At 36.9% G+C, this 23744-nt stretch overlaps 1 protein-coding gene across 4 annotated transcripts in view; it reads left to right on the forward strand.

The window, feature by feature from the left end:
* The window catches only part of ZNF236 (zinc finger protein 236), a 212040-nt gene that overhangs the window by 166858 nt on the left and 21438 nt on the right, over positions 1 to 23744 (forward strand). For all 4 annotated transcript variants that reach the window (XM_027852409.1, XM_027852410.1, XM_027852411.1 and 1 more), the window contains 2 exons: positions 13649 to 13780; positions 22358 to 22555. In XM_027852409.1, the coding sequence (XP_027708210.1) occupies positions 13649 to 13780; positions 22358 to 22555 (330 nt within the window). The remainder of the gene's footprint in view (positions 1 to 13648; positions 13781 to 22357; positions 22556 to 23744) is intronic.

Genomic DNA, 23744 nt, shown 5'->3' on the forward strand with positions numbered 1-23744 from the left:
AGAATATCTCCCAAAGTAGAAGTAACATTTTAAACACACCCACAACCCACTCCCACACACACACTCATACACACATATATCTTTGGTTAAAAAAAAGTTAGAATAACATGGTATAATGGAATGAGGGTGTGATTTGTAGATGGAAGTCCTGAATTTGAAATCTGTTATTTATTACCTTTGTAATAAAACACTCTGAGGTTCATTTTCTTCATTTGCAAAAGGCCTAGGTTATACTAGCTCTCTGAGGTCCCTTTTAGCTCTGAGTCATATGATCTCATAAGTGGCCAGATCAAACAAAAACAAACAGTAAAGGAGATAGGGAACCTAATAATGTGTTTGATTCTTAGAAAAAAGGGACTGTTCTCATTGCACAATGGCATCTGTAGAAGATTGCTTTTTGTGATGTGAGCTAAGTGACAGATTAAAAAAAAGAATAGTGAGAAAGGGGAAAATAATAAAATCAATTAGTAGTTTCAGATGACCCACAGGCATCTTAACCTTAAAAAGTCCAAAACAGAACATACTTTCTTTCCCATCCCAAACTGTGCACCCTCTTTTTAGTATGGCCCTTTACAACTTAGTTTCATACTCATTGCTTTCCTTCATAGTACAACAGCTCTTCCCTCAAAATCCATTATTAGTATTTAGGTATTTCTTCTACATATATGCCTGACATAGTGAATAAAATGCTGACCTTGGACCTAAGATGACCTGGGTTCAAGTTTCACCTCTGACACATACTGGCTGTTACTTTGGGCAAGTCATTTAAGCCTCATTAAAGCACCTCATTAACATCATACATTGCAAGGAAACTACTGCCCTGTATCATTGGAAAGCACTTTCTTACTCAGGAATTCCCCATGCCTAAAAAAATCACAAGTCCATTACCTATCCCTATATATTTTGTATATACCTAAAAGTATATATTGTTACCCTAATAGGATATAAACTTCCTTTAGGGAAGAGATTATTTTATTCTTTTCTTTACATCTCCAGTCCCTAGCACAGTGCTTGGCATACAGTGAGCATTTAATAAATACTTATTGATTGATTCACAAATAAGAAATAACAAGTCTTATAGGTATGGGTATGCCTTTATAAAGTATTGGCCTGCCACATTAGAGCATCTCTAGAATAACAACATAGTGCCATACGTAGCCCACACAATAATACACAAGCAACACAAGAGAGCTAAGTATATCATAGAAGTTGTCCTATGACATGGATTCAGTCTTCCCTTCAGTAAAAACCAAAGGGAATAAATGAAAAAAGATTTTGCTGGCACCTAAAGAGAAAATGGCTATTCCTAAATATCTTGACAAGATCAGACATTAAGACATTTACGGCATAGCAATAAGATATTAGCGTATTTGTTCATTCATTAATCCCATTTAACAAATATTTTTGAGTGCCTAATGTGCAAGATAGCCAATATCTGAGGAATACAAAGCCGAATAAATTCTGCTCTCACAGAGCACACGGTGTCAGAACTCAAAGACTTATTAACCTTTAAAATTCTTTAGCAATCTTAAATATTTAAAACTGCTTAGAAAGCTATTATAAAATGGGGAAAAGACTAGACAGGCAGCATCTCAAGTAACCAAAAAGAGGTAACTTTGTATAATGTAGGAATGTATATAAACCTGCCATAGACACAAAAAAGATGAAGGATCCAAGTATATTTTACTCATTAACTCTTCTTTTTTTTTTTTTTTTGTAATTTTTTTTCCTTTTTAGGCAGTTGGGGTTAGGTGACTTGCCTAGGGTCACACAGCTAGTAAGTGTCAAGTATTTGGTCTGAGGCCATATTTGAACTCAGGTCCTCCTGACTTCAGGGCCTTTGCTCTATCCACTGTACCACCTAGCTGCCCTTACTCATTAACTCTTAAGGGCCAGAGGTGAGACTAGACCATACAAAGACAGGAGACACTTAAGTGCTTTGAGGATCTCTGATTTCATTGTGGTGAATACTTCATTCAGTGGTGCAGATCACAGCCTTCTTTTCCCTTACATGAGCTGCAGTGGCCAAAAAAATTTTTCATCCTGCAGTCAACCTGGTGGTGAGCCTCCTTGAACTTTCACAAAAGTGTCATTGGACAGTAGCCCATTACCCATCATTAGACTTATATTTGATAACTTTCCATTCTGGTAGTATTTGGAGGAGCTTATAATCTGTAATACAGGGAGGATACAAGGCCACCTCCACACCACAATGAAGTGTCAGATTAGAATTTTATTGGAGAAGGAAAGAAGTAAAATCCAACATTTAAATTTAACAAACATTTATTAAACCCCTACTGTAAACAGAGTCCTGTACTAGATGATGAGATACAAAGTTTGGATAAAACATAGTCCCTAATGCTTTCTGTTTAATTTAAGGTATAATATGCAGACAACACAAAACCCTTCTATAAATAACTATAATCTCTATGAAGATGACTGCACAATCTATATACCAAGCATTCACCTCTCTCTTTATCTCCAGTCTTACATCATCAATAGCTTGCAGGACAGCTTACCTTCTGACACATACTGGATTTGTGACCATGAAAAAACCGCTTAAAATTCTTACTTTTCTAGTCAGCCTAACACTGGTGGGATACAAGCGAGTCTGCATTGGTGGAGTTCATGTAATGAGTCCCCCCATAGTACTGAAATTACTGCCCTGATTTCCACTTCCCCCAATAAATAAATGTATAAAGTATGGAATAAAAATAGGAAAATTAGGAATTAGTGGTAGTAAGGAAGGTTGGGGGGGGTGGATATAGAAGTGGAAGAATATGATGAAGTTGGTTTCAGTCATGTTATATTTTAGCTGCCAGCAGGGCAGCCATGTAGGAACAGTCCGGGGAGGGAATAGAAATGCAGAGCTTGAAAAAGCAATTAAGAGCTAGAAATACATTTGGAAGCTGTCTGCATAGAGGTTATAGTTGTAGCTATTGGAGTGGATAAGTTTGCCAAGAGAGGAAAGAATACAGTGGAAAAGGCAAGCCCTAAACCTTGGGGGAGTGCCTACTTTTAGGTGATAGAGAAAGCCAAAAACATAAAAGTACCTTTGATTTTTGAAAGATCTTAGAAAACAGAAGGATGTTACAGCATTGGAAGAGATCAAATGTTGCCCCAATTTCTCAGTTTAAAAAAAAGGGGGGAAAAAGGTAAGCTGAAACTTGCATATTTTAAATCTGTAAGCTTGATTTTGATTCCTGGCAAAAATGTAGAACACCTTATTAAGGGATGATTTGTGAACACTTAGTAAGGGAAGCAGTGATGACTAAAAGTCAGAATTGCTTCATCAAGAGTAGTTCATGCCAGATTAATCTCATATTCTTTTTTTAAAGAGATGGCTAGACCAGTAGAATGGAGGAATGCTAACAGTCCAGTATGTCTAATTTTCAGCAAAGTACTTGATAAGAATCATTCATGCAGTCCTTGTAGATAAGGTGGAGATATATAGGTTAGATGACAGTATATTTAGCTAAATTTGAACATAACTGACTGTCCCTCAAACACCCTAACCACTCAGTTCCTCAGCCTACTCACTTCCTATGACTTAATCCTATACCCCACCTCAGCCACATACAAAGATGATCATACCTCAGCTGGGCCCTTGCTGCTCCAAGGCAGTCCTGTTATACCTCCCTCATCAACTCACTGTCACAATCTTTATAGTAACTCTTCTAAGAAATCTTTTCATTCCGCCTCAAACTTCCCTTGGCTCCCCCTGCCTTTACCCCTGCCCTTTTAACTGAGAATCTTGCCTCATATTTTACCGGGAAAATTGAGGTCATTTGCCATGATCTTCTTCTTTGCCTCTTTTCCTCATTTCATATCAGAGGTGCCTTCTACCACTATTTCTTCCTTCACCCTTGTCTCACATAATGAGGTCGCCTTACTTCTTGCCAAACTTATACCTGCTTAAGCAATCTCATTCCATCACATATCCTCCAAAAGATTTCTCCCTCTGTCATACCCACTCTGTAACTTGTTTTCAGTCTCCTCCTGTCTACTAGCTCTTTCCCTCCTGCCTACAAGCATGCCCATGTTTCTTAGTCTTGAAAAAATCCTCATTTGATCATTTATCTCCTCTAATTATCATCCTATATTTCTTCTGCCTTTTGTGGCTAAATTCTGTGAAAAGTCCATCTACACCAGGTGTGTCTTGTTTTCTTCTTAACCCTTTACAGTAATCCAGCTTCCAGACTTACTCTACTGAATCCCACTGTTCTCTCCAAAGTCACCTGTGATCTTGGCCTTTTTTCAATCCTCATTCTCCTTGACTTCTCTGCAGCCTTTAACACAGTTGATCACTCTCTCTCTTCCTTGATATTCTTTTTCTAGATTTTCTGTATACCATTCTTTCCTGGTTCTTTTCCTATCTATCTGACCATTCCTGTTCAGTCTCTCTTGCTGAATCTTCATTCAGCTCTTTATAACCTAGCTTCTTCCTTCCTTCCTAGTATTCTATATTTTATTCCCCTTCACCCACTCTACAGTCAGGATAAACTGGCCCACTTTTCCTCACATAGGGCACTCCATCTTTCATATCTGTGCTTTTGCATTGACTGTTCCCTGTGCTGTTCCCAGTTTTCTCCCCTTTTACCTTTTCCTTTTAGTTTCTCAGGTTTCCTTCACAATTCAGTTCAAATTTCACCTTTGAGGCCTTTCTCATTCCTTCCAGCTGCTGATGCTTTATCCTCTGAGATTATTTTCAGTTGACCCTGTATATATCTTGTATGTACATAGTTATTAGTATGTTTTCTCCCCCTTTAGAAAGTGAGCTGTCTGAAGACAGGGACAGTTCTTGCCTTTTTTGATATCCCCAGTCCTTATCACATTGTCTCTCATATAGTAAGCACTTAATAAATAAATACCTGTTGCCTTCCTTTTCTGACCAACTCCTTTAAAGAGAAGTACACGATCTTTTACTTCCTCTCCACCCATTCAATTCTCAACTTCCTTGTAGCATATCTTTGGCTCTGAATAAAACTGCTTTCTAGAAAGCTCTTACAAGTCCACCATTATTAACTAATGTTGTTGGGTCTATACAGCATTACAGGATAAGATTAATTGTGAAAGTCTTGACTTCCTCATTGTCAAAAATAGCCATGTGCCTTTTCTGATTCTTGTTGTCCAAGCAGCATTTACAGTTGCTTTGACTTTTGTCTTGCCCCTGGATTCTGATGACTTTGGAAGAGAGAGTGGGGCTGACAGCTTTGTGCAACTCTACTTAAATCCAACTCACCCAGGATTCAAGACATTACACTATGATGTCATTGGTCTAGTTTGAAAATGATAGTCAAACAATAACAACATTCACTGTACCACTTAGCTGTTCTGCATATTGACTTTGAAAACCACAAATTAACATTATTTGTGTTGTATTTTTATTTATTTTGTTAAACATTTCCTAACTACGTTTTAATCTAGTTTGGACAGTGAGTTTGACATGTCTGTTATAAGGTGCCTTCCAGCTCTGTTTCTACGATTCCAGACAGTTCCACTCTCCTAACAGTCAGCATATTCAAATCCAAAATTATGTTCTCCCTCCTGCTACCCAGCTTCCCAAAATGATCTTCAATGACTTCTTTTATTGACTTTGCTGTTTTTGTTAAATGGCAGTTCTACAAGTAATCCAAGTATGAAACCTTGAAATCATCTTTGAATTCTCTGTCTTTTCCATCTATCTCTAAGTAGTTCCTAAGTCTTACAGAGTACTAACTCTTAGGACCCTTACTATAATAGATTATTATTTTTGTTTCTTCTTCAACAATTGTGATTCAGATTCTCATCTGTCATCTGAATTATAACAGTAGCATTTTAACTGGATTTCCCACATCTGGCTTCTTCCTATTCCAACTCACCCTCTGTGTCTTAGATATGTAGTATAGATCTCTCTAAAGCACACTTATTATCATGTTACATTCCATTGTCTATAGAATAAAGTTTAATTTCTTCAGTCTCGTTTTCCTGCAATCAGGCCTGAACTTTTATTTCTGGCTTTGCCTTCCAGTATTTTCCTGCCTTACCCTTATACTGTATGTCTTTGCATCTTGCTATTGCCTTTGTGCTGTACCTCTCTTAAAATTCTACCTAGGCCAAACTCAAATGAAGCTTGCCAGTCAAATGTATGGCATCTGTCCTCCCAACTTTTTGTATCATTTTATTTGTACAGCAACTCTCTTATAGTACTTACATTTTGATTTATGCTAGAAAATGAGCACAGTTTCATAATCATTATATTACCTACAAGCCTGCCAGAGCTTTGTAGAGAGTATTTGCTTAATAAATGTTGTTTGAATTGAATTTGAAGTCTAGTCTTAGACTTTCTTAAAAGTTACATATATTATGAATTAAAATTACACTCAGCCTACTTCACCTACATGTCCTGGAAAGACTATTTTTAGACTCTAACCTAGAGCATCCAGCTTAGAAAAGAAGAGAGAAAAGACAGACAATTTAACACAACAGTAATGTGTGGGACAGCAATGACCCTTACCCAAATTAATTCAGAGGCTTCTCCAGGTAGAAAGTAGAAAGGATTTTATTTCGATCTTGAGAAAGGGCAACTCACACCAAAAGGCAGTTTGATGCAAGACCGCAGGTGGTATCAGCCAAACAAACATTTTTATAGGTTCTAACTGCAACTCCTCCCTAGCCCCTACCTCTTATCCCATTGGCTGGGCTTCAGAGGGCACAATATAAACACGAAAAAAAAACTACCCCAGCAACAGCAGAGGAAATTACAGAATTGTTACATAGGTTCTACCTGCCTCCCACTCCTTCAAGTATCCTCTTAGTACATCCTGTTTTTGTTCATTTCAGATCCTAGAATAATTTGTGGTGGTGATTATTTTTGCAACAATTTGAACATATCCATTCTGGCTATTTACAAGCTTCCTGACCCGGCCACACATATACGCATGCATTATTATTAGGGGTCTTTACCTTGTTTTACTTATTTAAGTTTAAATTTTATGAGGGGTCTTCACCAGTCTCACTCAGTAAGCTTCTCTGAGGCCATGGCAAAGACTCCTATATCCATAACAGGAATATCCAGCTGCCAAACCCTATGAAATCCACAGAGTCTAAAGATTAAATCAGACAATGTAAATGACTGTAAACTTTAAAGTCTATTACTGTATGTAACAATAGCTAACATTTATGTAGGTTTACAAAGAGCTTTGCATATATTGTCTTATTTGATCCTGGCAACAACCCTGTGATGTAGGGTGCTGTTACTGTCCCCAAGAAATGTTAAATGACTAGCCCAGAGTCACACAGTTAGTTGTTTGAGGCAGAATTCTAACTGGCACCTTTCTGACTCAAAGTCTAGCTCTCTACTCACTTTACCACCTAGTAATTGAAGTATTTCTAGCTTCCAAAGGAAAAAGGAATGGAGAAGAAGGGGCAAGGGAGAAAGACTTAAGCTGAAGAAGGAATTGTGATGGTGATTTAGAGGCCTCTAAAATTGTGAAGTGAGTCAGATATTGAATTTGGGGAGGAGAAATTTGGGAGTACTTCATGAGAAGGTTAAGTAGTAAAAGGTCTCAAGTAGAAGTTATCAAGAGAAGAGCAAAATAAGGAGAAAGAAAGGACATGATCTGAAACAAAAAGAGAAAGACTTAGGGAGTAGCTGATGTTAAGACTAGGTAAGGGAAAGGAAGTTAAGTGTGACTCTTGAGGTATTGAAATACTAAATAGGCTGTCTTACTGTGTATAGGTGCTGAAGAAAAGAGTCATAACCCTGCAGTTCAAATCATCCACAAGCAGTTTCTTACAATAATTCCATAGGGGAACTACTAGCAAGAAAGACAAAAAATTGAAATCTCAAATCTAGAAAGCATAAATAGCAATTTTAGACACCTGTAATGAGTGTGTTCTGTTTGTGGTTCTGCTACAGTCAGATGTCTGTTCTTTATGCTCCCATTGTACAGAGGCTTATCTCCCTTCTAAAAGAGGCTTTAAAAAGGTTCAGTGAATGCCTCCCTATTGTCTAGGATACTTCAGGCAATGAAATATACTTTAAGAATTAAAAGGAAAAAAAACTAAAAGATGTGACTGACAAACCGCCATGGGCATCCCTTGGAGCAGCTGAATGCTCAGCCTTGTGCTGTATGACTGTACCATGGTCATTGGGGAGCAGCGGTTCTGGGCGCGCTGCAACATGCTGGCCTTGGCGAGTATTTCAGGGCTGTTTACAGTGATGTTTTCCTGTACCACAGCCAGGTGAAGGTAAATAGCTTCCTGAAGCTTCTAGAGTTCATCTACATGGGCATACTGCACATGGACAGGATCTGACAAAAACTCGATTCCACCATGGGGGATAAAACTTTTAATGAACAAGATCCCATGCAGCAAAGTCCTTTGTCAGAACCTATAGCTGTGAAACCTTCTGACAGGACTTTACCATTAACTCTTTCCCTTGGAACAGAGGACCACCAGATGCTATTGCCTGTAATGGATAATTAGTCTCTGTCATCAGACACATTGTTGAGATCACTGTAAATGGGTATTCAGAACCACAGTTTATTTTTCTGCAGCGATTATATTGATTTTATGAGCAATATGGAATTACTAAATAAATAACTCTGGTAGTGAACATATACCTCTCTGGCAAGGTGAACTCATTCACTATTATTTGAGTTCTAATCATTTTTCATTCAGTTGAGTAAAAGCACCTGATCTTGCAAAATAAAAATTAAAAAAAAAATGAAGGACTTCATGTGAAAATCAAGAAGACAAACATTCTGAAAAGGTAGAGGGGAATCCTGAGTCATGTCAAGAAACTAGATGAAGGAATGTCACAGTGTTTTAGTGGGGAAAGGATCTCTAACACTTCAAACTAAGAAACAAAAATTTACTAGTCTTCTTGAAGGAAAAGTAATTATGGTGTAGATCTACAGTTACTGTCAGAAGAAAAGATAAGTAATGATAACTGATATTTCCCTTCAAGAAGCTATTTGCTAAACTTTTGTAACATTAGAAAGCTTTGCCATCTTCTCAGAGCATTTGTATCCAGAATGTGATAATCTCTCAAAAATTATTAAAATGGATGTCTACTTGTGGTGATTCACATGGGCACAGATGATACTTCCTGAAGCAATCTTGAAGCGTTACTAAAGATTACAAAGTCTTGGGCAAAAAACTGAAAATGTTAGGGCCACAAATGTTATTTTCAAACCACTGTTGTCTATTGAAGGCAAAAGATTGAGAAGAGAAAAATAGATTTGGGAAGTAACCAGCTGCTTTTAAAGATAGCACATATGAATGGAATTGTATTACTGTAGTAATTACTAAAACATAGGAATATCATCCTCTTGACCTGGCAGTTGGTTCAATAAGCACGAGCTAGGAAAAATATATTTGCCTAAGTCTTACAAATCTAATCAGAAGGATTTTAAACTGTAGAGACGTAAGGAGGAAGAAAAGTACTTAAGCACATCCACCAACTAGTTACAATAGAAATTAGCTACAATGCAGGAAAAAGAACATTAATTGAAGCACCCAGAATTTCATAGAAGGATTGTGTTTGTTTCTTCAATTGATCCACTTGGATTTATTAAGTGCCTCCTGTGTGTCAGGTACCATGCACTCCAGGTACTGGGGATACAAAACAGTATTGAAACAATCCCTACCCTCAAAGGAACTTACATTCTTACTAAGGGATACAACATAAACATATGTGTGTATCTATGTAAGTATATACAAAATAAATATAAGGTAATTTGAGGAAAGGATTAGCAGCTGGGGAGGAATCAGAAAAAGCTTTATAGAGAGAGTGGAATTTGAACTGAGCTTTGAAGGACTCTAGAGATTGAAAGAAGTGGAATAGGGAGCAGAAGGCATTCAAGGCTAGGGGAGCAGTCTGTACTAAACAGATGTAGTTTCATGTGTGAAGAGTAGTAAGAATGCCATTTTGGATAGACGGTTGAGTGTGATTGGGAAAGTAAGGCTGAAAAGGTGAGTTGGAGCAAGGTTGTAAAGGGCTTTACATGCCAAACAAAGAAGTTTGTATTTCATCCTAGCACTATTAGAGAGCCTAGCACTAATTAGGGATTATAAGGCTGAATAAATAACATGGTTGTCAGATCTTTTCTTTAGAAAAATCACTTTGGCAGCATTGAAGATAATGGGTTGGAGAAGACAGAGAGTTGGGACAGGGAAAATAATCAGGTGGCTATTATAAGAATCTAGTCAAGAGGTAATAAAGGCTAGAAAAGTCTGAGGGCCTGAGCAGAAAGAAAGGAGCATATACAAGAAATATCAAGAAGAAAAGATTTGGCAGTTTATTGAATATGTGGGGTAAGGGGAAATTGAAAAGTCAGGTATGACTCTAAGGCTACAAATCTTGGTGACTGTAAAGATGGTAGTACTTTTGAAGTTCAGAAATGAAATCAGTTTGGGAGGAAAGGTTATGTTATGGACATGGTAAGTTTGAGTTCTCTAATAGGATATCCACTTTAAAATGTCTGATAGCCAGTGATGATATTGAACTGGACAACATCAGGAGAAGAGAGACTAGGGATGGATCTGGGTGTTATCTACATGAAGATAAAAAAAAATCCCTTGGAAGCTAGTGAGGTTGGGGCAGGGGTGGGGGGTGGGGAGAAGAGAGAGAGAGAACAAAAGAAGAGAATAGAGAGAGTCTAGAGGGAACAGAGGCCCAGGACAGATCTTTGGAGTACACCATATCAGATGCTATATAGGGATGATAATTTCAGTCAAGGAAATAGGGTAAAAAGATTGTTGATCTGTGTCAGATGTAACAGGTCAAGAAGGATGAAGATTAAGAAACAGCTGTCATGTTTAGCAATTAAGGGATCACCTATGACTTTAAAAAGAGCAGTATCTGTTGAGTAATGGAATTGGAAGCCAGACTGCAAAGGGTTGAGAAGTGAGTGAAAGGAAAGTAGAGGTAATGAGAAGTGGTAACTTTTTCTGTGATTTTTTCCCCCCTTTTTTCTAGGAGCTCATATCTACTCTTACCTATTGAGTGGTCATCAGCTTCAGTTCTTTGGACGCTGAAGTGTTCCATGATTTATAGCCATGTTATCACAGGAAGAATATTGTTGTTAGAAAGATGGGTGGTTATTTCAGGGAGAAGTTTATGATTGATTTTTTTAAAAAGTGTAACTTCCAAAAGGAAATCCATTTTGCTCTCTTCTTCCTACCAGTCAGTAGACATTTATTAAGCAACTGTGTGTTGGGCACTCTACTAGGTGTTGGAGAGACAAAGATAGGCAAAAGACAGTGCCTACTTTTAAGATACTCACTTTCTATCAGGGAAGATAACATACAAAAACTATGTACAAAAAAGCTGTATGGGGAGATAATCAAGAGACAACTGAGGAAGATCAAGGAAGGCTTCCTGTAGAAGGGGATGTGTGGTGGAGAGAGAGAATTCCAGACATTCCATGCCCAGAGTCTGGAGATGAGCACCTTGTGCAGAACATCATGGAGGATATAGAGACAGTGTCTGCAGGTAGAAGTATCTCTGTGATGAGTGGGAAGAGGATAGGTGAGGAGACTGGCATTTAATGGAATAGCATTTTTCTGATCCCTTGATGGTAGAAAAAGGGGAAAGATATTCAAATCTTGATCCAACTTATCATTCAGGTGCAGTATTTGTCCCAGATATAAACATTGATAGTGTTATGTTCTCTCTCATGTATATATCCAATTGCATGTAGAATCTGAATGAAGTATTGATATCTTTGTCAAATGGAGTGCCATGGAAGCCAACATTGACTTAGACTATGAACTTGTCTGTGAGATTAGCTTATGCCTGTGGATAGTGAGAGGTTATAAGCAAGATTGCTTCATGAATAAGCAGTGGAAGGAAGTTGAAAGCAAAGTTTATTGAAAAACCCACGCAAACATAATCGTCCTGAGTACATTTAAATGAAGCCATTTGGAGGACAACAGATGAAAAAAAATCCCCATCCAACAGAAAAGCTTTGTCAAGAATTGTATAACTATTCAATTTAATTAAATGCCTGCCATGTGCCAGGTCCTAAGATTAAGGAAGACTTTGAAAGGATTCTGGCTGGGACTTTAGTTGAGAACTGAAGGAAGCTAGAGGGGAGAGATGAAGAGAAAGACAGTTCTAGGCATGAGGGACATCAAGTGAAAATGCAGGTAGTGAAGGCTTAATAAATACTTGTGGACTAACAGTCATTGTACTCATTGCTGGAGATACAAGTACAAGAGCGACAATCTCTGCTCTTAAAAAACTTGTATTTACAAAAAAAGAAGAGAGCACATTTTTTTTTTTTTGAGGGGGAAAAAGAGAAAGGAATTCTGGTCTGAGAAGTTACAGGACAGTGAGTCAAGCCAATAAATAGTTGCCACTGTTCCTTGAAGCATTGTAATGTTCATTTGATTACTGTTCCTAGACCAAGAAGTAAAGGTTGGGAGGTTAGGAGAGGTCAGCTCTTAGAAGCATGAAAGGATGGTCCAGGGCCTATAAAAAATTGAGGGAAAATGCACTTTGAAAATGCTATTCAGTTTTTTATAAAGGAACAAGACAAATTATTACATCTTATTTAGCTATATATGTTTATCCTGCCTACATATTAAACTCTATATGTACTGCATTGCACATTTTCATCAAATGTTCTAGCTTTATTAGGATGAAATTAAACTATTAAATGAACAGGTAATTTGTTGAGGGTTTGAAAGTAACTAGTGCTATTCAAATACTTGCGTGTAGCTCTCTTATTCTAAAATGGGTTTAAGTGCTATGTTATCTCTACTTTGTGTTTGTATTGTTAATTCCTACTGTGTTCAGACAAGTTCAATGAATTGCCTAGAGTCACACATCTAGTAAGTTAAATACAGGCCTTCCTGAATTCAAGTTCAGAACTCTGTCCATTTATGTCTCTATATACCTGCAGTGTTTACTTCATTTCACTTTTAAGTTTCAAACAAAGAATAATCTCTAAATTAAAGAATCATTTCCTCTAAGCCAGAGACTAGAAATCTATATCTGTGTTGATATCTTCTTTTTGTGCTTCTAATTTCACATTACACTTATAATTCTTTTTCCAGTGCTAATTATGTAAGTTCTCTAAAGTATTCATTACCTTTTAATTCCTAACTCCATGATCCTCTTAACCACTTCTTATTCCCACTTTCCTGACCCTATGCTTGGTGCTTTTCAAAATAAAATGAGCTTGAATCAAGGACATTAAAAGTTCTAGGACTTAAATTCCACAGAGTAACATAATTTTGAGGTATATTAACTGATTTTCACTCCATTTTTGGGTCTGTGTTCTCCTCTGTAAAATAAGAGGCTGAAGGGCAGCTAGGTGGCGCAGTGGATAGAGCTCTAGTCTTGGAGTCAGGAGGACCTAAGTTCAAATCTAGCCTCAGACACTTGACACTTATTAGCTGTGTGAACCTGGGCAAGTCACTTAACCCTGATTGCCTCACCAAAAAGCAAAAAAACCAAACAAACAAACAAAAAAAATAGAGGCTGAACTAGATGACTTCCAGTATCCCCTGCAGCTTTAAAGCTGTGATACTATTCTCACAGTATATATGATTCATCTTTAATGTGTATATCTTAAAAATTACTGTTTACTTTGGCAGTCACTATACAGCTCATGAAATTATATATATGTTTTTTGTTTTTTTTTTTTATTAGGCTCAGCAGTTCCCAGCTCTACTAACAGATTCCTCTCTTTCTGGCCAAAGTGGGACAGGATCACAGCAAGTAATACTAGTGAGCCACACGCCACATTCAACTTCAGGCAATTCTGATGAACTCACCTATCAGGTACAGCATACTGTTATGTTTGACAAATCTTAGATTTCTAAATACCATAGATTCAATAGGATTAAAGTTAGTTAATCAATAAATGTTTGTTAAGTGCTTGCTAAGCATTAGGAACTCAAAAAAAAAAAAGTATCTGCTTTCAATGACCTCAGTCTAATGAAGATGAGAACATGCAAACAACTGTGTCCAAACAAAATATATACAGAATGAATTGTGGATCATCTCAGAGGAAAGGCATTCAGATTAAGAAGGAATGGGAAAAGCTTCTGGCAGAAAATGGGATATTAGTATTATTGAGGTTCAGGGGCACCCCAAAATGTTGTAGTATATGTGTATGGTAAGGTTTTCTCAAAAGATTTCATTCAGACTGTCTCCAAATCAAGTAAAGGCATTTATTTCTGGTAACACCACATACCAGGCAGGCTCCTGTGCCCCTTAAGAGACCCCAGCTTGGGGGGGGGGGCAGGCGTATAGCTCTTTAATGGAGACATCAGCTCCTTAAGAGAGACATGGTCCCCATCTCAGTCTCTCCACGCCCCCCACACACATACACATACTGGAGATGTCTGCTTATGGGAGATGCCCACTAGCCAAGAGAAGCTAGGGATTCTTATAGAGGAAAACCTGCTATGGGCGGGGAGATGAGGTAACCAGGGACTGGTTGAGGGGTGTAGTTCAGAGTTTCCAGAACATCTAGGCACATTGTTATTCCATTTTCCTGCCCAGGGCAGGGGGGTGGAGGGGTCCCTGTTAGTTTCCTTATTTCTCTGACCAGCCTACTAGAATCTCATTGTCTCCTAAAGTAGCTTTAAGTGGTACTTGAGATGATGGGCTTCTCCTTGACCAGAATCTCTTCAAGTATGACTTGAAGGGAGCCAGCAGAAAGAGATGAAAAAGGAGAGAGTTCTGGGCATGGGGAACAGCCAGTGAAAGTTTAAAGTCAGAAAATGGAGTACATTTTGTAAGGAACAACAAAGGTTAAGAACATTGTCACTGGATTGTAAAGTATATGGAAGAAAGAAAGCGGTAAGAAGACTTGAAATATAGGAATGAGTCAGTTTATGAAGGACTTTAAAAGTCAAACAAGAGGATTTTATATTTGACCCTGGCATGAATAGAGAGACACTTGAATTTATTGACTAGGGTGGTGATATTGTCAGACCATTGGCCTTCAGAAGGAAGATCATTTGACAGCTGAGTTCAGGGTAGACTGGAGTGAGGAGAAACCTTAGCAGGGAAATCATTCAGCAGGCTGTTGCAATAGTTCAGACAGTGTTAAAAGATTATTGACTGGAAAGGGCCAGATGCCTCAGGCGATCACCAGGGACTTGGTTGCTGAAATTTGTGGTAATGTTCAGGGCCTTTTAGGGGTCCATCATTAGTGCCCCATCAAACCCAGACTGCAGAGAGTTAAGAGAGTCAGAAGAAAGACGGTGGAGACACTGATTGTAGACTACCTTCTTAAGGATTTTAGCCTTAGAAAGGAGGAGATGAAGAGAATGATAGCTAGTGGAGAATGGATGGTCAAGTGAGGCTTTTTTTGAGTATGAGAGAAAAGTAGACATATTTGTAGGCAGTAGGGAAATGGCTAATAGATAGGACAAGACTGAAGGTCTTTGAGAGAATAGAGATGACAGAAGGTAGAGAACGTCAGGATGGAATCACTTGTAAATGTAGAAGGGGGTTGCTTTGGCAAAGACAAGAGCCACCTCTTCATGTGAAACTAAAGTGAAAGAGGAGATAGTAGGAGAAAGCATCTGAGTTATGTGAGATAAGGAGGAGGAGAGAAGAGGGAGTTCTTTGTGAAAAGGCTTAAATTTTTTTTAAGTAAAATAGGAGGCAAGATTCTCAGCTGGATTTGGCAATGAGGTGGAGGTGAGAGTCAGAAGGGCAGAGGGGAAGGAGCACTAGGAGAGGTTTGAGGGATTAAGAAGATGTTTATTAAAGCAACAAGATTGATGATATTCTCTTCTTACTTGTTTCTTTAGCTTTTCCCCAGTTAATAGGTACCCACTGTTTCCAGTTTTGGGCTATCTTAAAAAGAAGCTGATAACCACATGAGGCCTATCTTTCTTCCTTTGAGCTCCGTGGGGTATATGCTCAGTAGTGGAATCCCGGGGTGAAAGGTTCTGAGCAGTTTAGTGATTATCATTGCTTAATTCCAAATTGTTTTTCCAGAACAGTTGAACCAATCTACCCCTCCACCAACAGTGAATTCAGTGTTCCTTCCATGGTCAGTCAATCAGTCAATAAACATTAAACCCCTCCTGTATTCCAGGGACTATGCTAAGTGTTAGAGGTATCAAACAAAGCATCCCTCAAAGAACTCACAATCTAATGGAGGAAACAACATGCAAATAACTACATACAAACAACCTGTTTACAGGATACTATCCCACAACCCTTGCATTAGTCATACTTTCCACTTTTTCCCACATTTGCCAATCAAGTGAGTGTAACATAAAACTTTAGTATTAATTTGCATTTCTTTTACTTTTTAGTGATTTTTGGAACATATTTTACTAAGGTCATTGATAATTTACACTTCTCATTTTGAAAATTTTGGGTGGTATTTATTCTTCTGTCTAGCTACTGGTCTATTCACCTCAGTTCTCTATGTATCTTATATATCAGACTTCTCAGTGATGTATGGTGTATTTTTTTCTTACTCAACAACCATCCTCATCATTCTACTGAGACTGCTCTCTCCAAAGTTACTATTGATCTCTTAATTGCCAGATTTCATCACCATTGCCATTTCTCAATCTTCATTCTTCTTGACCTCTCTACAGCCTTTGACACTGTGTGGTATGTGACCTAAAAAAAAACATTTAGCAGTATCTAAAGGTAGGAACAGAAAGTTTATTTCAATTCTCGAGAATCGGGTGTCCTTCCACCAGTATGCTCTGATGAAAGGAGACAGAGTACAGAAGCAGAAAGCCAGATTAAATAGCCTTAACAGAGAAAATTCCCCCTCCCACCAACTATCCAATATTTGGCTTACAATCTAAGCATGAAAGTCTATTCCCAGAGACAGAGAACAAAGAAACAATATACATATCCATCACCTTAGTTTGCTGCAAAAATGAACAATTTAGAATGTGCGATCAAGCTAAATGCTGCTGTGGGAAGGTCACCGTGACCGGAATGTAGCAACAGAATACGGGGTACAGGTAGGGTTTCAGGCTTGGCAATCTTTAGCTACTGATGTCAGACTGTGAGAAAAAAGGGAACTATAGAAATCTATACTTATCCTTTTCTGTCTTCTAAACCTACTTCCAAATTCAGGATAGTCTTATTCCAAACCTTAATTACACTGAGAAGTCTTCATAGGGACATCCCACTCAACACTGTCAGTCACTCTCTTCTGAATACTCTCTCCTCTCTGGTTTTCATGACACTGCTGCTTCTCCTGGTTTTTCTGCCTAACTGTTTCTTCTCGGTCTTCTTTGCTAATTCTTCATCTAAGTCACACCTACTAATGTAGGTATCCCCCAAAGCTCCGTCTTAAGCCCTCTTCTCTAGACTATTTCACTTATTGATCTCACTTGTGCCCGTGAGTTTAATTATCATCTTTTTTTGGATGATTCCTAGATCTGTATATCTAGGCCTAAACTCTCTCCTGAGCTTCAATTTTATGTCACCAGTTGCCTTTTGGACGTTTCTAAATGGATGTCTCATAGGTATATCAACCTCAGCATATCCAAAACAAACTCATTATCTTTTCACCTTTTCTTAGCTTCCTATTACTGTTGTGGGTACCGTTATCCTTCCACTCTCCTAAATGCTTAACGTTGTTATCATGCTCAAGCCACTTCCTCTTACTCACTCTGTATATCTGATCTTTTGTCATTTCTACTCTTACTACTTTTGCATATGTCTTAACTCACATAGCTACCTGGTACAGGCTCCCATCGCTTAATACCTGAACTTTTTCAATCGCATTCTTGTTGATCTTCCTGCCTCAAGTCTTTCCCCACTCCAGTCTGTCCTTTACTCAGCTATAAAATTGATCTTCCTAAAGCACAGTTCTGACCAAGTGAAACCCACACCCTCCTCAGTAAAGTACAATACTATAATAGCTCCATGTTACCTTTCAGATCAAATATAAAATGCTATATTTGCCATTTAAAGTCCTTCAAAACCTAACACACACCCCCCTTCCTCTCTTTCTTCCCTTTCCTACTTTTCTAGTCATTTATTGCATTTTACTCCTCTTTACTTATTCTGTAATCCTTCAACACCAGCTTTCTTATGTTCTCCTACATAATGCTTCCTTTCCTAAATCCGCATCTTTTCATCGATTGTCCCCTGTGCCTGGAATTCTCTCTTTCTTCATTTCCACCTCCTGGCTTCCCTGGCTTCCTTCACCTCTCAGCTTAAATCCCACTTTCTACAAGAAGCCTTTTCTTGTCTTCCTAAATATTAATTCAAGTGATTCTCTGAAAAAGTGAGGCTGTTTGAACAGTGTATAGTTAAAAGTAGGATAAAGAAAAGACTGTATTTAAAATAGTTAATGAGGATGTGGAATTATTTGAGTGTTAAAGGTACCATCTGAAATGAATATTAAATTATTAATGAAATGAATATTAAATTAAATATTAATATTAAAGGGTGACTACCATGAGCCAAGTGTAAAAGTCATTGAGGAAATTAGAAGAGTAGTAGCAAAAATGATAGCAAGGATACAACTAGGTACTATAGTGGATAGTACACTGGACTTGAAATCAGGAGGACCTGAATTCAGATCTTGTCTTAGATACTTATTAGCTGTGTAACCCTGAGCAAATAGTCACTCAGCCTCTGTAAAATGGAGATGTTAATTTTCTTATCTCACAGGGTTATTGTGAAGATGAGACCAAATATGTAAAGGGATTTGCAAATCTTTAAAGTTCCATACAAATATTAATTTCTTCTTGTTGCTATTGTTGTTATATGGCATTGACTCTGAGGAGGAGGGGTATCTAAGGTGGTAGAAGAATGGCCTGGATGTGGCAGTGGGCAATAAGGATGTATATGAAACTCTCCTCCTGGAGGAGTAGTCTTCAGTACAGAGTTTTAACTGATGTGAAGTGCTCAAAGGAATGCATAGTTTCATTTGAATTGGAACAGTGAGGTGTGTTAAGTGAGTTCAGGAGGCAGGAATATTTGTTAGAATGGTGAGAACAGACATTCCAAAGAGCCACAGTGGAATAAGGCACAGGAGTAAAGCAACGGGAATATATTCCTAGGCAAGTACAGTATTCTCTGCCCTCAGGGATCTTATAGTCTAGTAGTGTGCTAGGAAAGGAATGAAAATAACAGTAATATACACTATGATATAACTTTTATATGTCTGCTTAAAATGTATTAATAACATGATTGCAAAATGACTCTGACTGGGGCAATGTTATGCCTATAAATGGAGAATGACATAGAATACTGGTAGTGTTTTATTTTTCAGTTCTGCATTGATTTACATATATGTGTGTGCACATATATGTACATATACATACACACATAAATATGGGTCCTATGTATATATATTTATATGCTATGATAGCATGATTTATGGTGGTATATGAAAATATATGGGAGAAAAAAGAATAAAAATTTACCTCATTCATGAGAAATAGGAGTTGACTCAAGTCTATATGGCAATTACTGATGGAAAGTAAAGTCTTTGTAAAATTTTTTTGAGCAATATAGCATCAATGGCATTAAGTGTTTAGCCTCTCAAGGTTCCTTACTTCTTTTACCTCTGCTTGTTTCCATGTTGAGTTTGATATATTTTTATACCAAACTGTTTACATTTATGTTTGTCCATAAATGAGTTTTATTTGTTACCTGCCCTTCTCACCCTTTCCTCCATGTGTACTTCTCAGATACTCCAATTATGAGACTCCCTTCTTTCTCCTTTCTATACTGGTGTATTCCTTTTACCATTCTGTTTCCCCATAAATGCCCTAGAAGAGAATCAGTCTATCCCTCAGGACCTCTGTGGTGTTTTTGTTTTTTTATTTAACCTCCTCAATACCCTTTGAAATATTAGCGTCCTGAAGGAGCTCTGGTTTCTTCTCTCCAATTAGAAAATTAGTACTGTGTCATTTTATAGTCCCTTCCAAAATTGCTTAAACAAATATACTTCTCTAAATTTCTTTTTAACTCTTAATGTTTCTATTTCAAGTTTCGTACTCTCCTAGTCTTTTCATTAGAAATGTTTGATAGTCGTCTTATTATATTAAAGTCTGTTATAGGGTAAGTTACTTCAGTATTCCAATATCTGCTGTCATTTTTAGTAAAAGCTGCCAGGTCTTGTGTGGTCTTGATTATAGTTTCTTAGTCTATAAACAGTCCTTTCTGGATGCTTCTAGTATTTTTTCTGTTTTTCGTTTTGACTGTGAGATTCCTGGAATCTTTTGGGTTCCTTTCAGGAGCTGATCAGTGGATTCTCTCTATCTTTACCTTGCCCTCTAGTTCTAATAGATCTTGGCAATTTTCATTTATGATTTTTTTAAACAGGTTATACAGCCTTTTTTTTTTTAATCATAGTTTTCAGATGAGTTCAATGATTGTTTTTTTTAATAAGTTTTTATTGATATCTTTTCTTTCTTACATTTTCATAGTTATTCCGAGTGTCTCTTTCCCTATCCCTTCCATACAGTCATCCCACATTACAAATAGCATTTTTTGGAGAGGAAAAACAGCACAACTGATGAATAGTTTGAAAAAGTCTGAAAACACATGTAGTGTGTAACACCTGGCAACATCCCAACTTCATAAAGGGGTAGGTTGGGAGTGTCTGCTCATATCTCTTCATTCAAATCCTTCTTGATGTTTGTAATTTTGTTGCGGTCACTTTTGATTTCTTTGATATGTAGTTCTTTCCATTTGCATTGTTGTAGTTTCTGTGTTTATTGTTTTCTTGGCTTTTCTTACTCTATTCACATCACTTCGTACAACTCTTTCCATGCTTCTCAGTATTCATTACACAGATCATTCCTTTTGGCACAGCAATATTCCTTTACATTCAATAGACCATATTTGTTTAGCCATTCTCCAATTGATCGGCATATATTTTGTTTCCAATTCTTAACTGTGACAAGAAGTGCAGCTATAAATATTTTGGAGTGTATGGAGTCTTTCTTCTTAGGGTATGAGCCCAGTAATAGAGTATCTGGTTCAAAGGGAATGAACATTTTAGTCACTTTATTTGCATAATTCCAAATTGCTTTCGAAAATGGTTATACAATTTCACAGTTCCACCAACAGTATATTAGTGTCTAGCATTGACTATTACCATTTTTTGATCATTTTTCCTAATTTATAGGATGTGAGATGAAACCTTAGGGTTATTTTGATTTTTTATTTCTCTTCTCATTAATAATTTAGAACATTCTTTCATGTGGTTGTGAATACTTACAATTCTTCTTTTGAGAAATATTTGTTTGTATCTTTTAACCACTTATCTGTTGGGGAGTATACGTGTGTGTGTGTGTGTGTGTGTGTGTGTGTGTGTGTTTATATGATGTATATGTGTTGAATACAAAAATCTCATCAGAGAAATTTTATACAAAGATTTTTATTTTCTCATTTGACAACTTCCTTTCTTATCCTACATATGTTAATATTATCTGTGCAGAAGCTTTTCAGTTTCATAGAAAATTATCTTTTTAAGTGCTTTTATCTCTTTTTAAATTAAGAATACCTCTACTCCTTACTATAAGAAGTAAATGATCTGTTTTTCTTCTAGTTTTTTAAAGGTCTGATCTTTAATATTAAGGTCATGTATCCACTTGGACAGTGTTGTGGAGTGTGGTATAAGATGTTGCTGTAAGCCTACTTTCTGCCAGAGTGATATCCAGTTTTCATAGCAGGTTTTTTGTTTTGTTTTGTTTTGTTTTACTCAAATAAGGAGTTATTTCCTTGGCAATTTATATTTTCCAGTTTATCAAACATCGAGTTGTTGAATTCTGTTGTTTCTGATTCTCCCTTGTCTAATCTGTTGCATATTTTTTAACCAATACCACATGGTTTTGATGACTGCTGCTTTATAATATAGGTTGAGGTCTGGAAGTACTATTTCCCCTCTGTCCTTCCTTCTTTTCATCATTTCCCTTGATATTCTAGATTTTTTTGCTTTTTCTAAATGAATTTTATTACTTTATCAAATTTTATAAAGTACCCCCTTGGTAATTTGATTAGTATAACATTAAAATGTATAAATTAGTTTTGTCAGTATTTCCATTTTTATTATATTGCCATGGTCTAACCACAAGTACTGAATATTCCTTCAGCTATGTGTTGTCCTTTATTTCCTTAAGGAACACTTTGAATTGAATTTATGCATATCTTTTGTGTGCATTTGTAGGTTGATAAAACGTGCAGCTTGAATGAGTGTTTAATGTATGAGTGTATGGTTTAGTTTCGTTTTTTTTTTTTTATTGTTATATCTGTCAGTTAAACTGTTTAAATATAAGTAGGAAAAAGAAATAGTGGCATATCATTGCTTTTAATAACCTGTATGCAGACCTATACACAAAGAATAAATGTATTTTGTTAAAAATATAAAGTAATTCTCTTCATAAATTTTTCCAGGTGACTGATGTTTCACCAAACCTGAATAAAGGCAGTCAATCTGAAAAAGAAGGTCGAGTACACCAGTGTTTTGAATGTAATCGCACTTTCTCATCTGCAACCATGTTAATGCACCATAGCAAAGAAGTTCATGGCAAAGAACGGATCCATGTTTGCCCTATCTGTAGTAAAGCTTTCAAACGGGCAACACATCTCAAGGTAATTTCTTCTTTCAGAATGGTTAAGTGTCATCCTTATTGTGCTTTTTAAACAACCATTATTTTATCAAAAATAATTGAGTGTTAGACATAAGCAGTTGTGGTTTTGTTAGGACTTGAAATACTCCCTTTCTTTTCCTGAAAGGAAATAAGTTAGTAAACCCTACTAGAAGAAATCAGTGTTCTGAGGAATCAAGAATTTCTCAAATGCTTTGTGAAAATGATAATAATCACCAGTGCTCAAAGTACAAATTCTGTAAACATTGTTAGAGTGCCCAATGAAGTACTTATGCATTTTTAGAATATTTAATAAATGTTCTTGGAAACATAATTCATTAATGAAATTAGTCCATGCTGGATCCCAAAATTTTTCTGACTGAACCTTTTTAAAATATGACTGTATACTGGGGAATCTCTTTATCATGTATATTATAAATATAAGTATCTGATCCTTCAATGAGTGCTTCTTAATACTCTTATTCTCTATACTGCCTACCCTTGTGTGTTTCTTTGGCTTAAAAAATTTATTTTTAAAAAGCCCGAAATTCATTGTATAAAACATTGGTTAAAAGATTGACTCGTTCTCTATATAACCCCAGCATGAAATTGGACTTAGGGAAAAATACTTGCTTTCCAGTTTGATAATCACTAATCCTTTCTAAGGGACTTGTGATGTCTCCCTCTTCCCATCTTAGTCCAGGTACTGAAACAACGCCAAAAAGATTCACATTTATTTATTACAATTCAGAAAGCATTTTAAACATTTTATATAAAACACTACACTAGACATACATGGGATACAAAGGCAGAAAAAGAAACAGTCCCTTTATTTCATGCAAGTTTTTGTTCAAATGGAAGTAATAACATATACACATGTAAGTAAATGCAAAGTATATACAAAGTAGTTTCTGGGAGAGGAAGAGCACTAGCACTTCAAGGAAAACATGAAAGCGTTCATGTGAAGTGGTACCTAAGTTGAACCTTCAAGGGAGCTAGGAATTCCAAATAGTGGGGACAAGTAGGGAAAGCATTTCAGGAATGGAAGGACTACTTGTGCAAAGACATTTAAGATGGGAGAAAGAAAGTCTACAGAGAACAAAAATGCTAGTTTAGCTACAGTGTAAAGTGTGTGAGATGGAGTAATGTGAAATAAGTTTATAAAGACAAGGTGGAGCCAGGTTTTTTGTTTT

The sequence above is a fragment of the Vombatus ursinus genome, unplaced genomic scaffold (genome assembly GCF_900497805.2).
Source record: "Vombatus ursinus unplaced genomic scaffold, bare-nosed wombat genome assembly UNPS02009573.1, whole genome shotgun sequence".
NCBI classification, from domain to species: Eukaryota; Metazoa; Chordata; class Mammalia; order Diprotodontia; family Vombatidae; genus Vombatus; species Vombatus ursinus.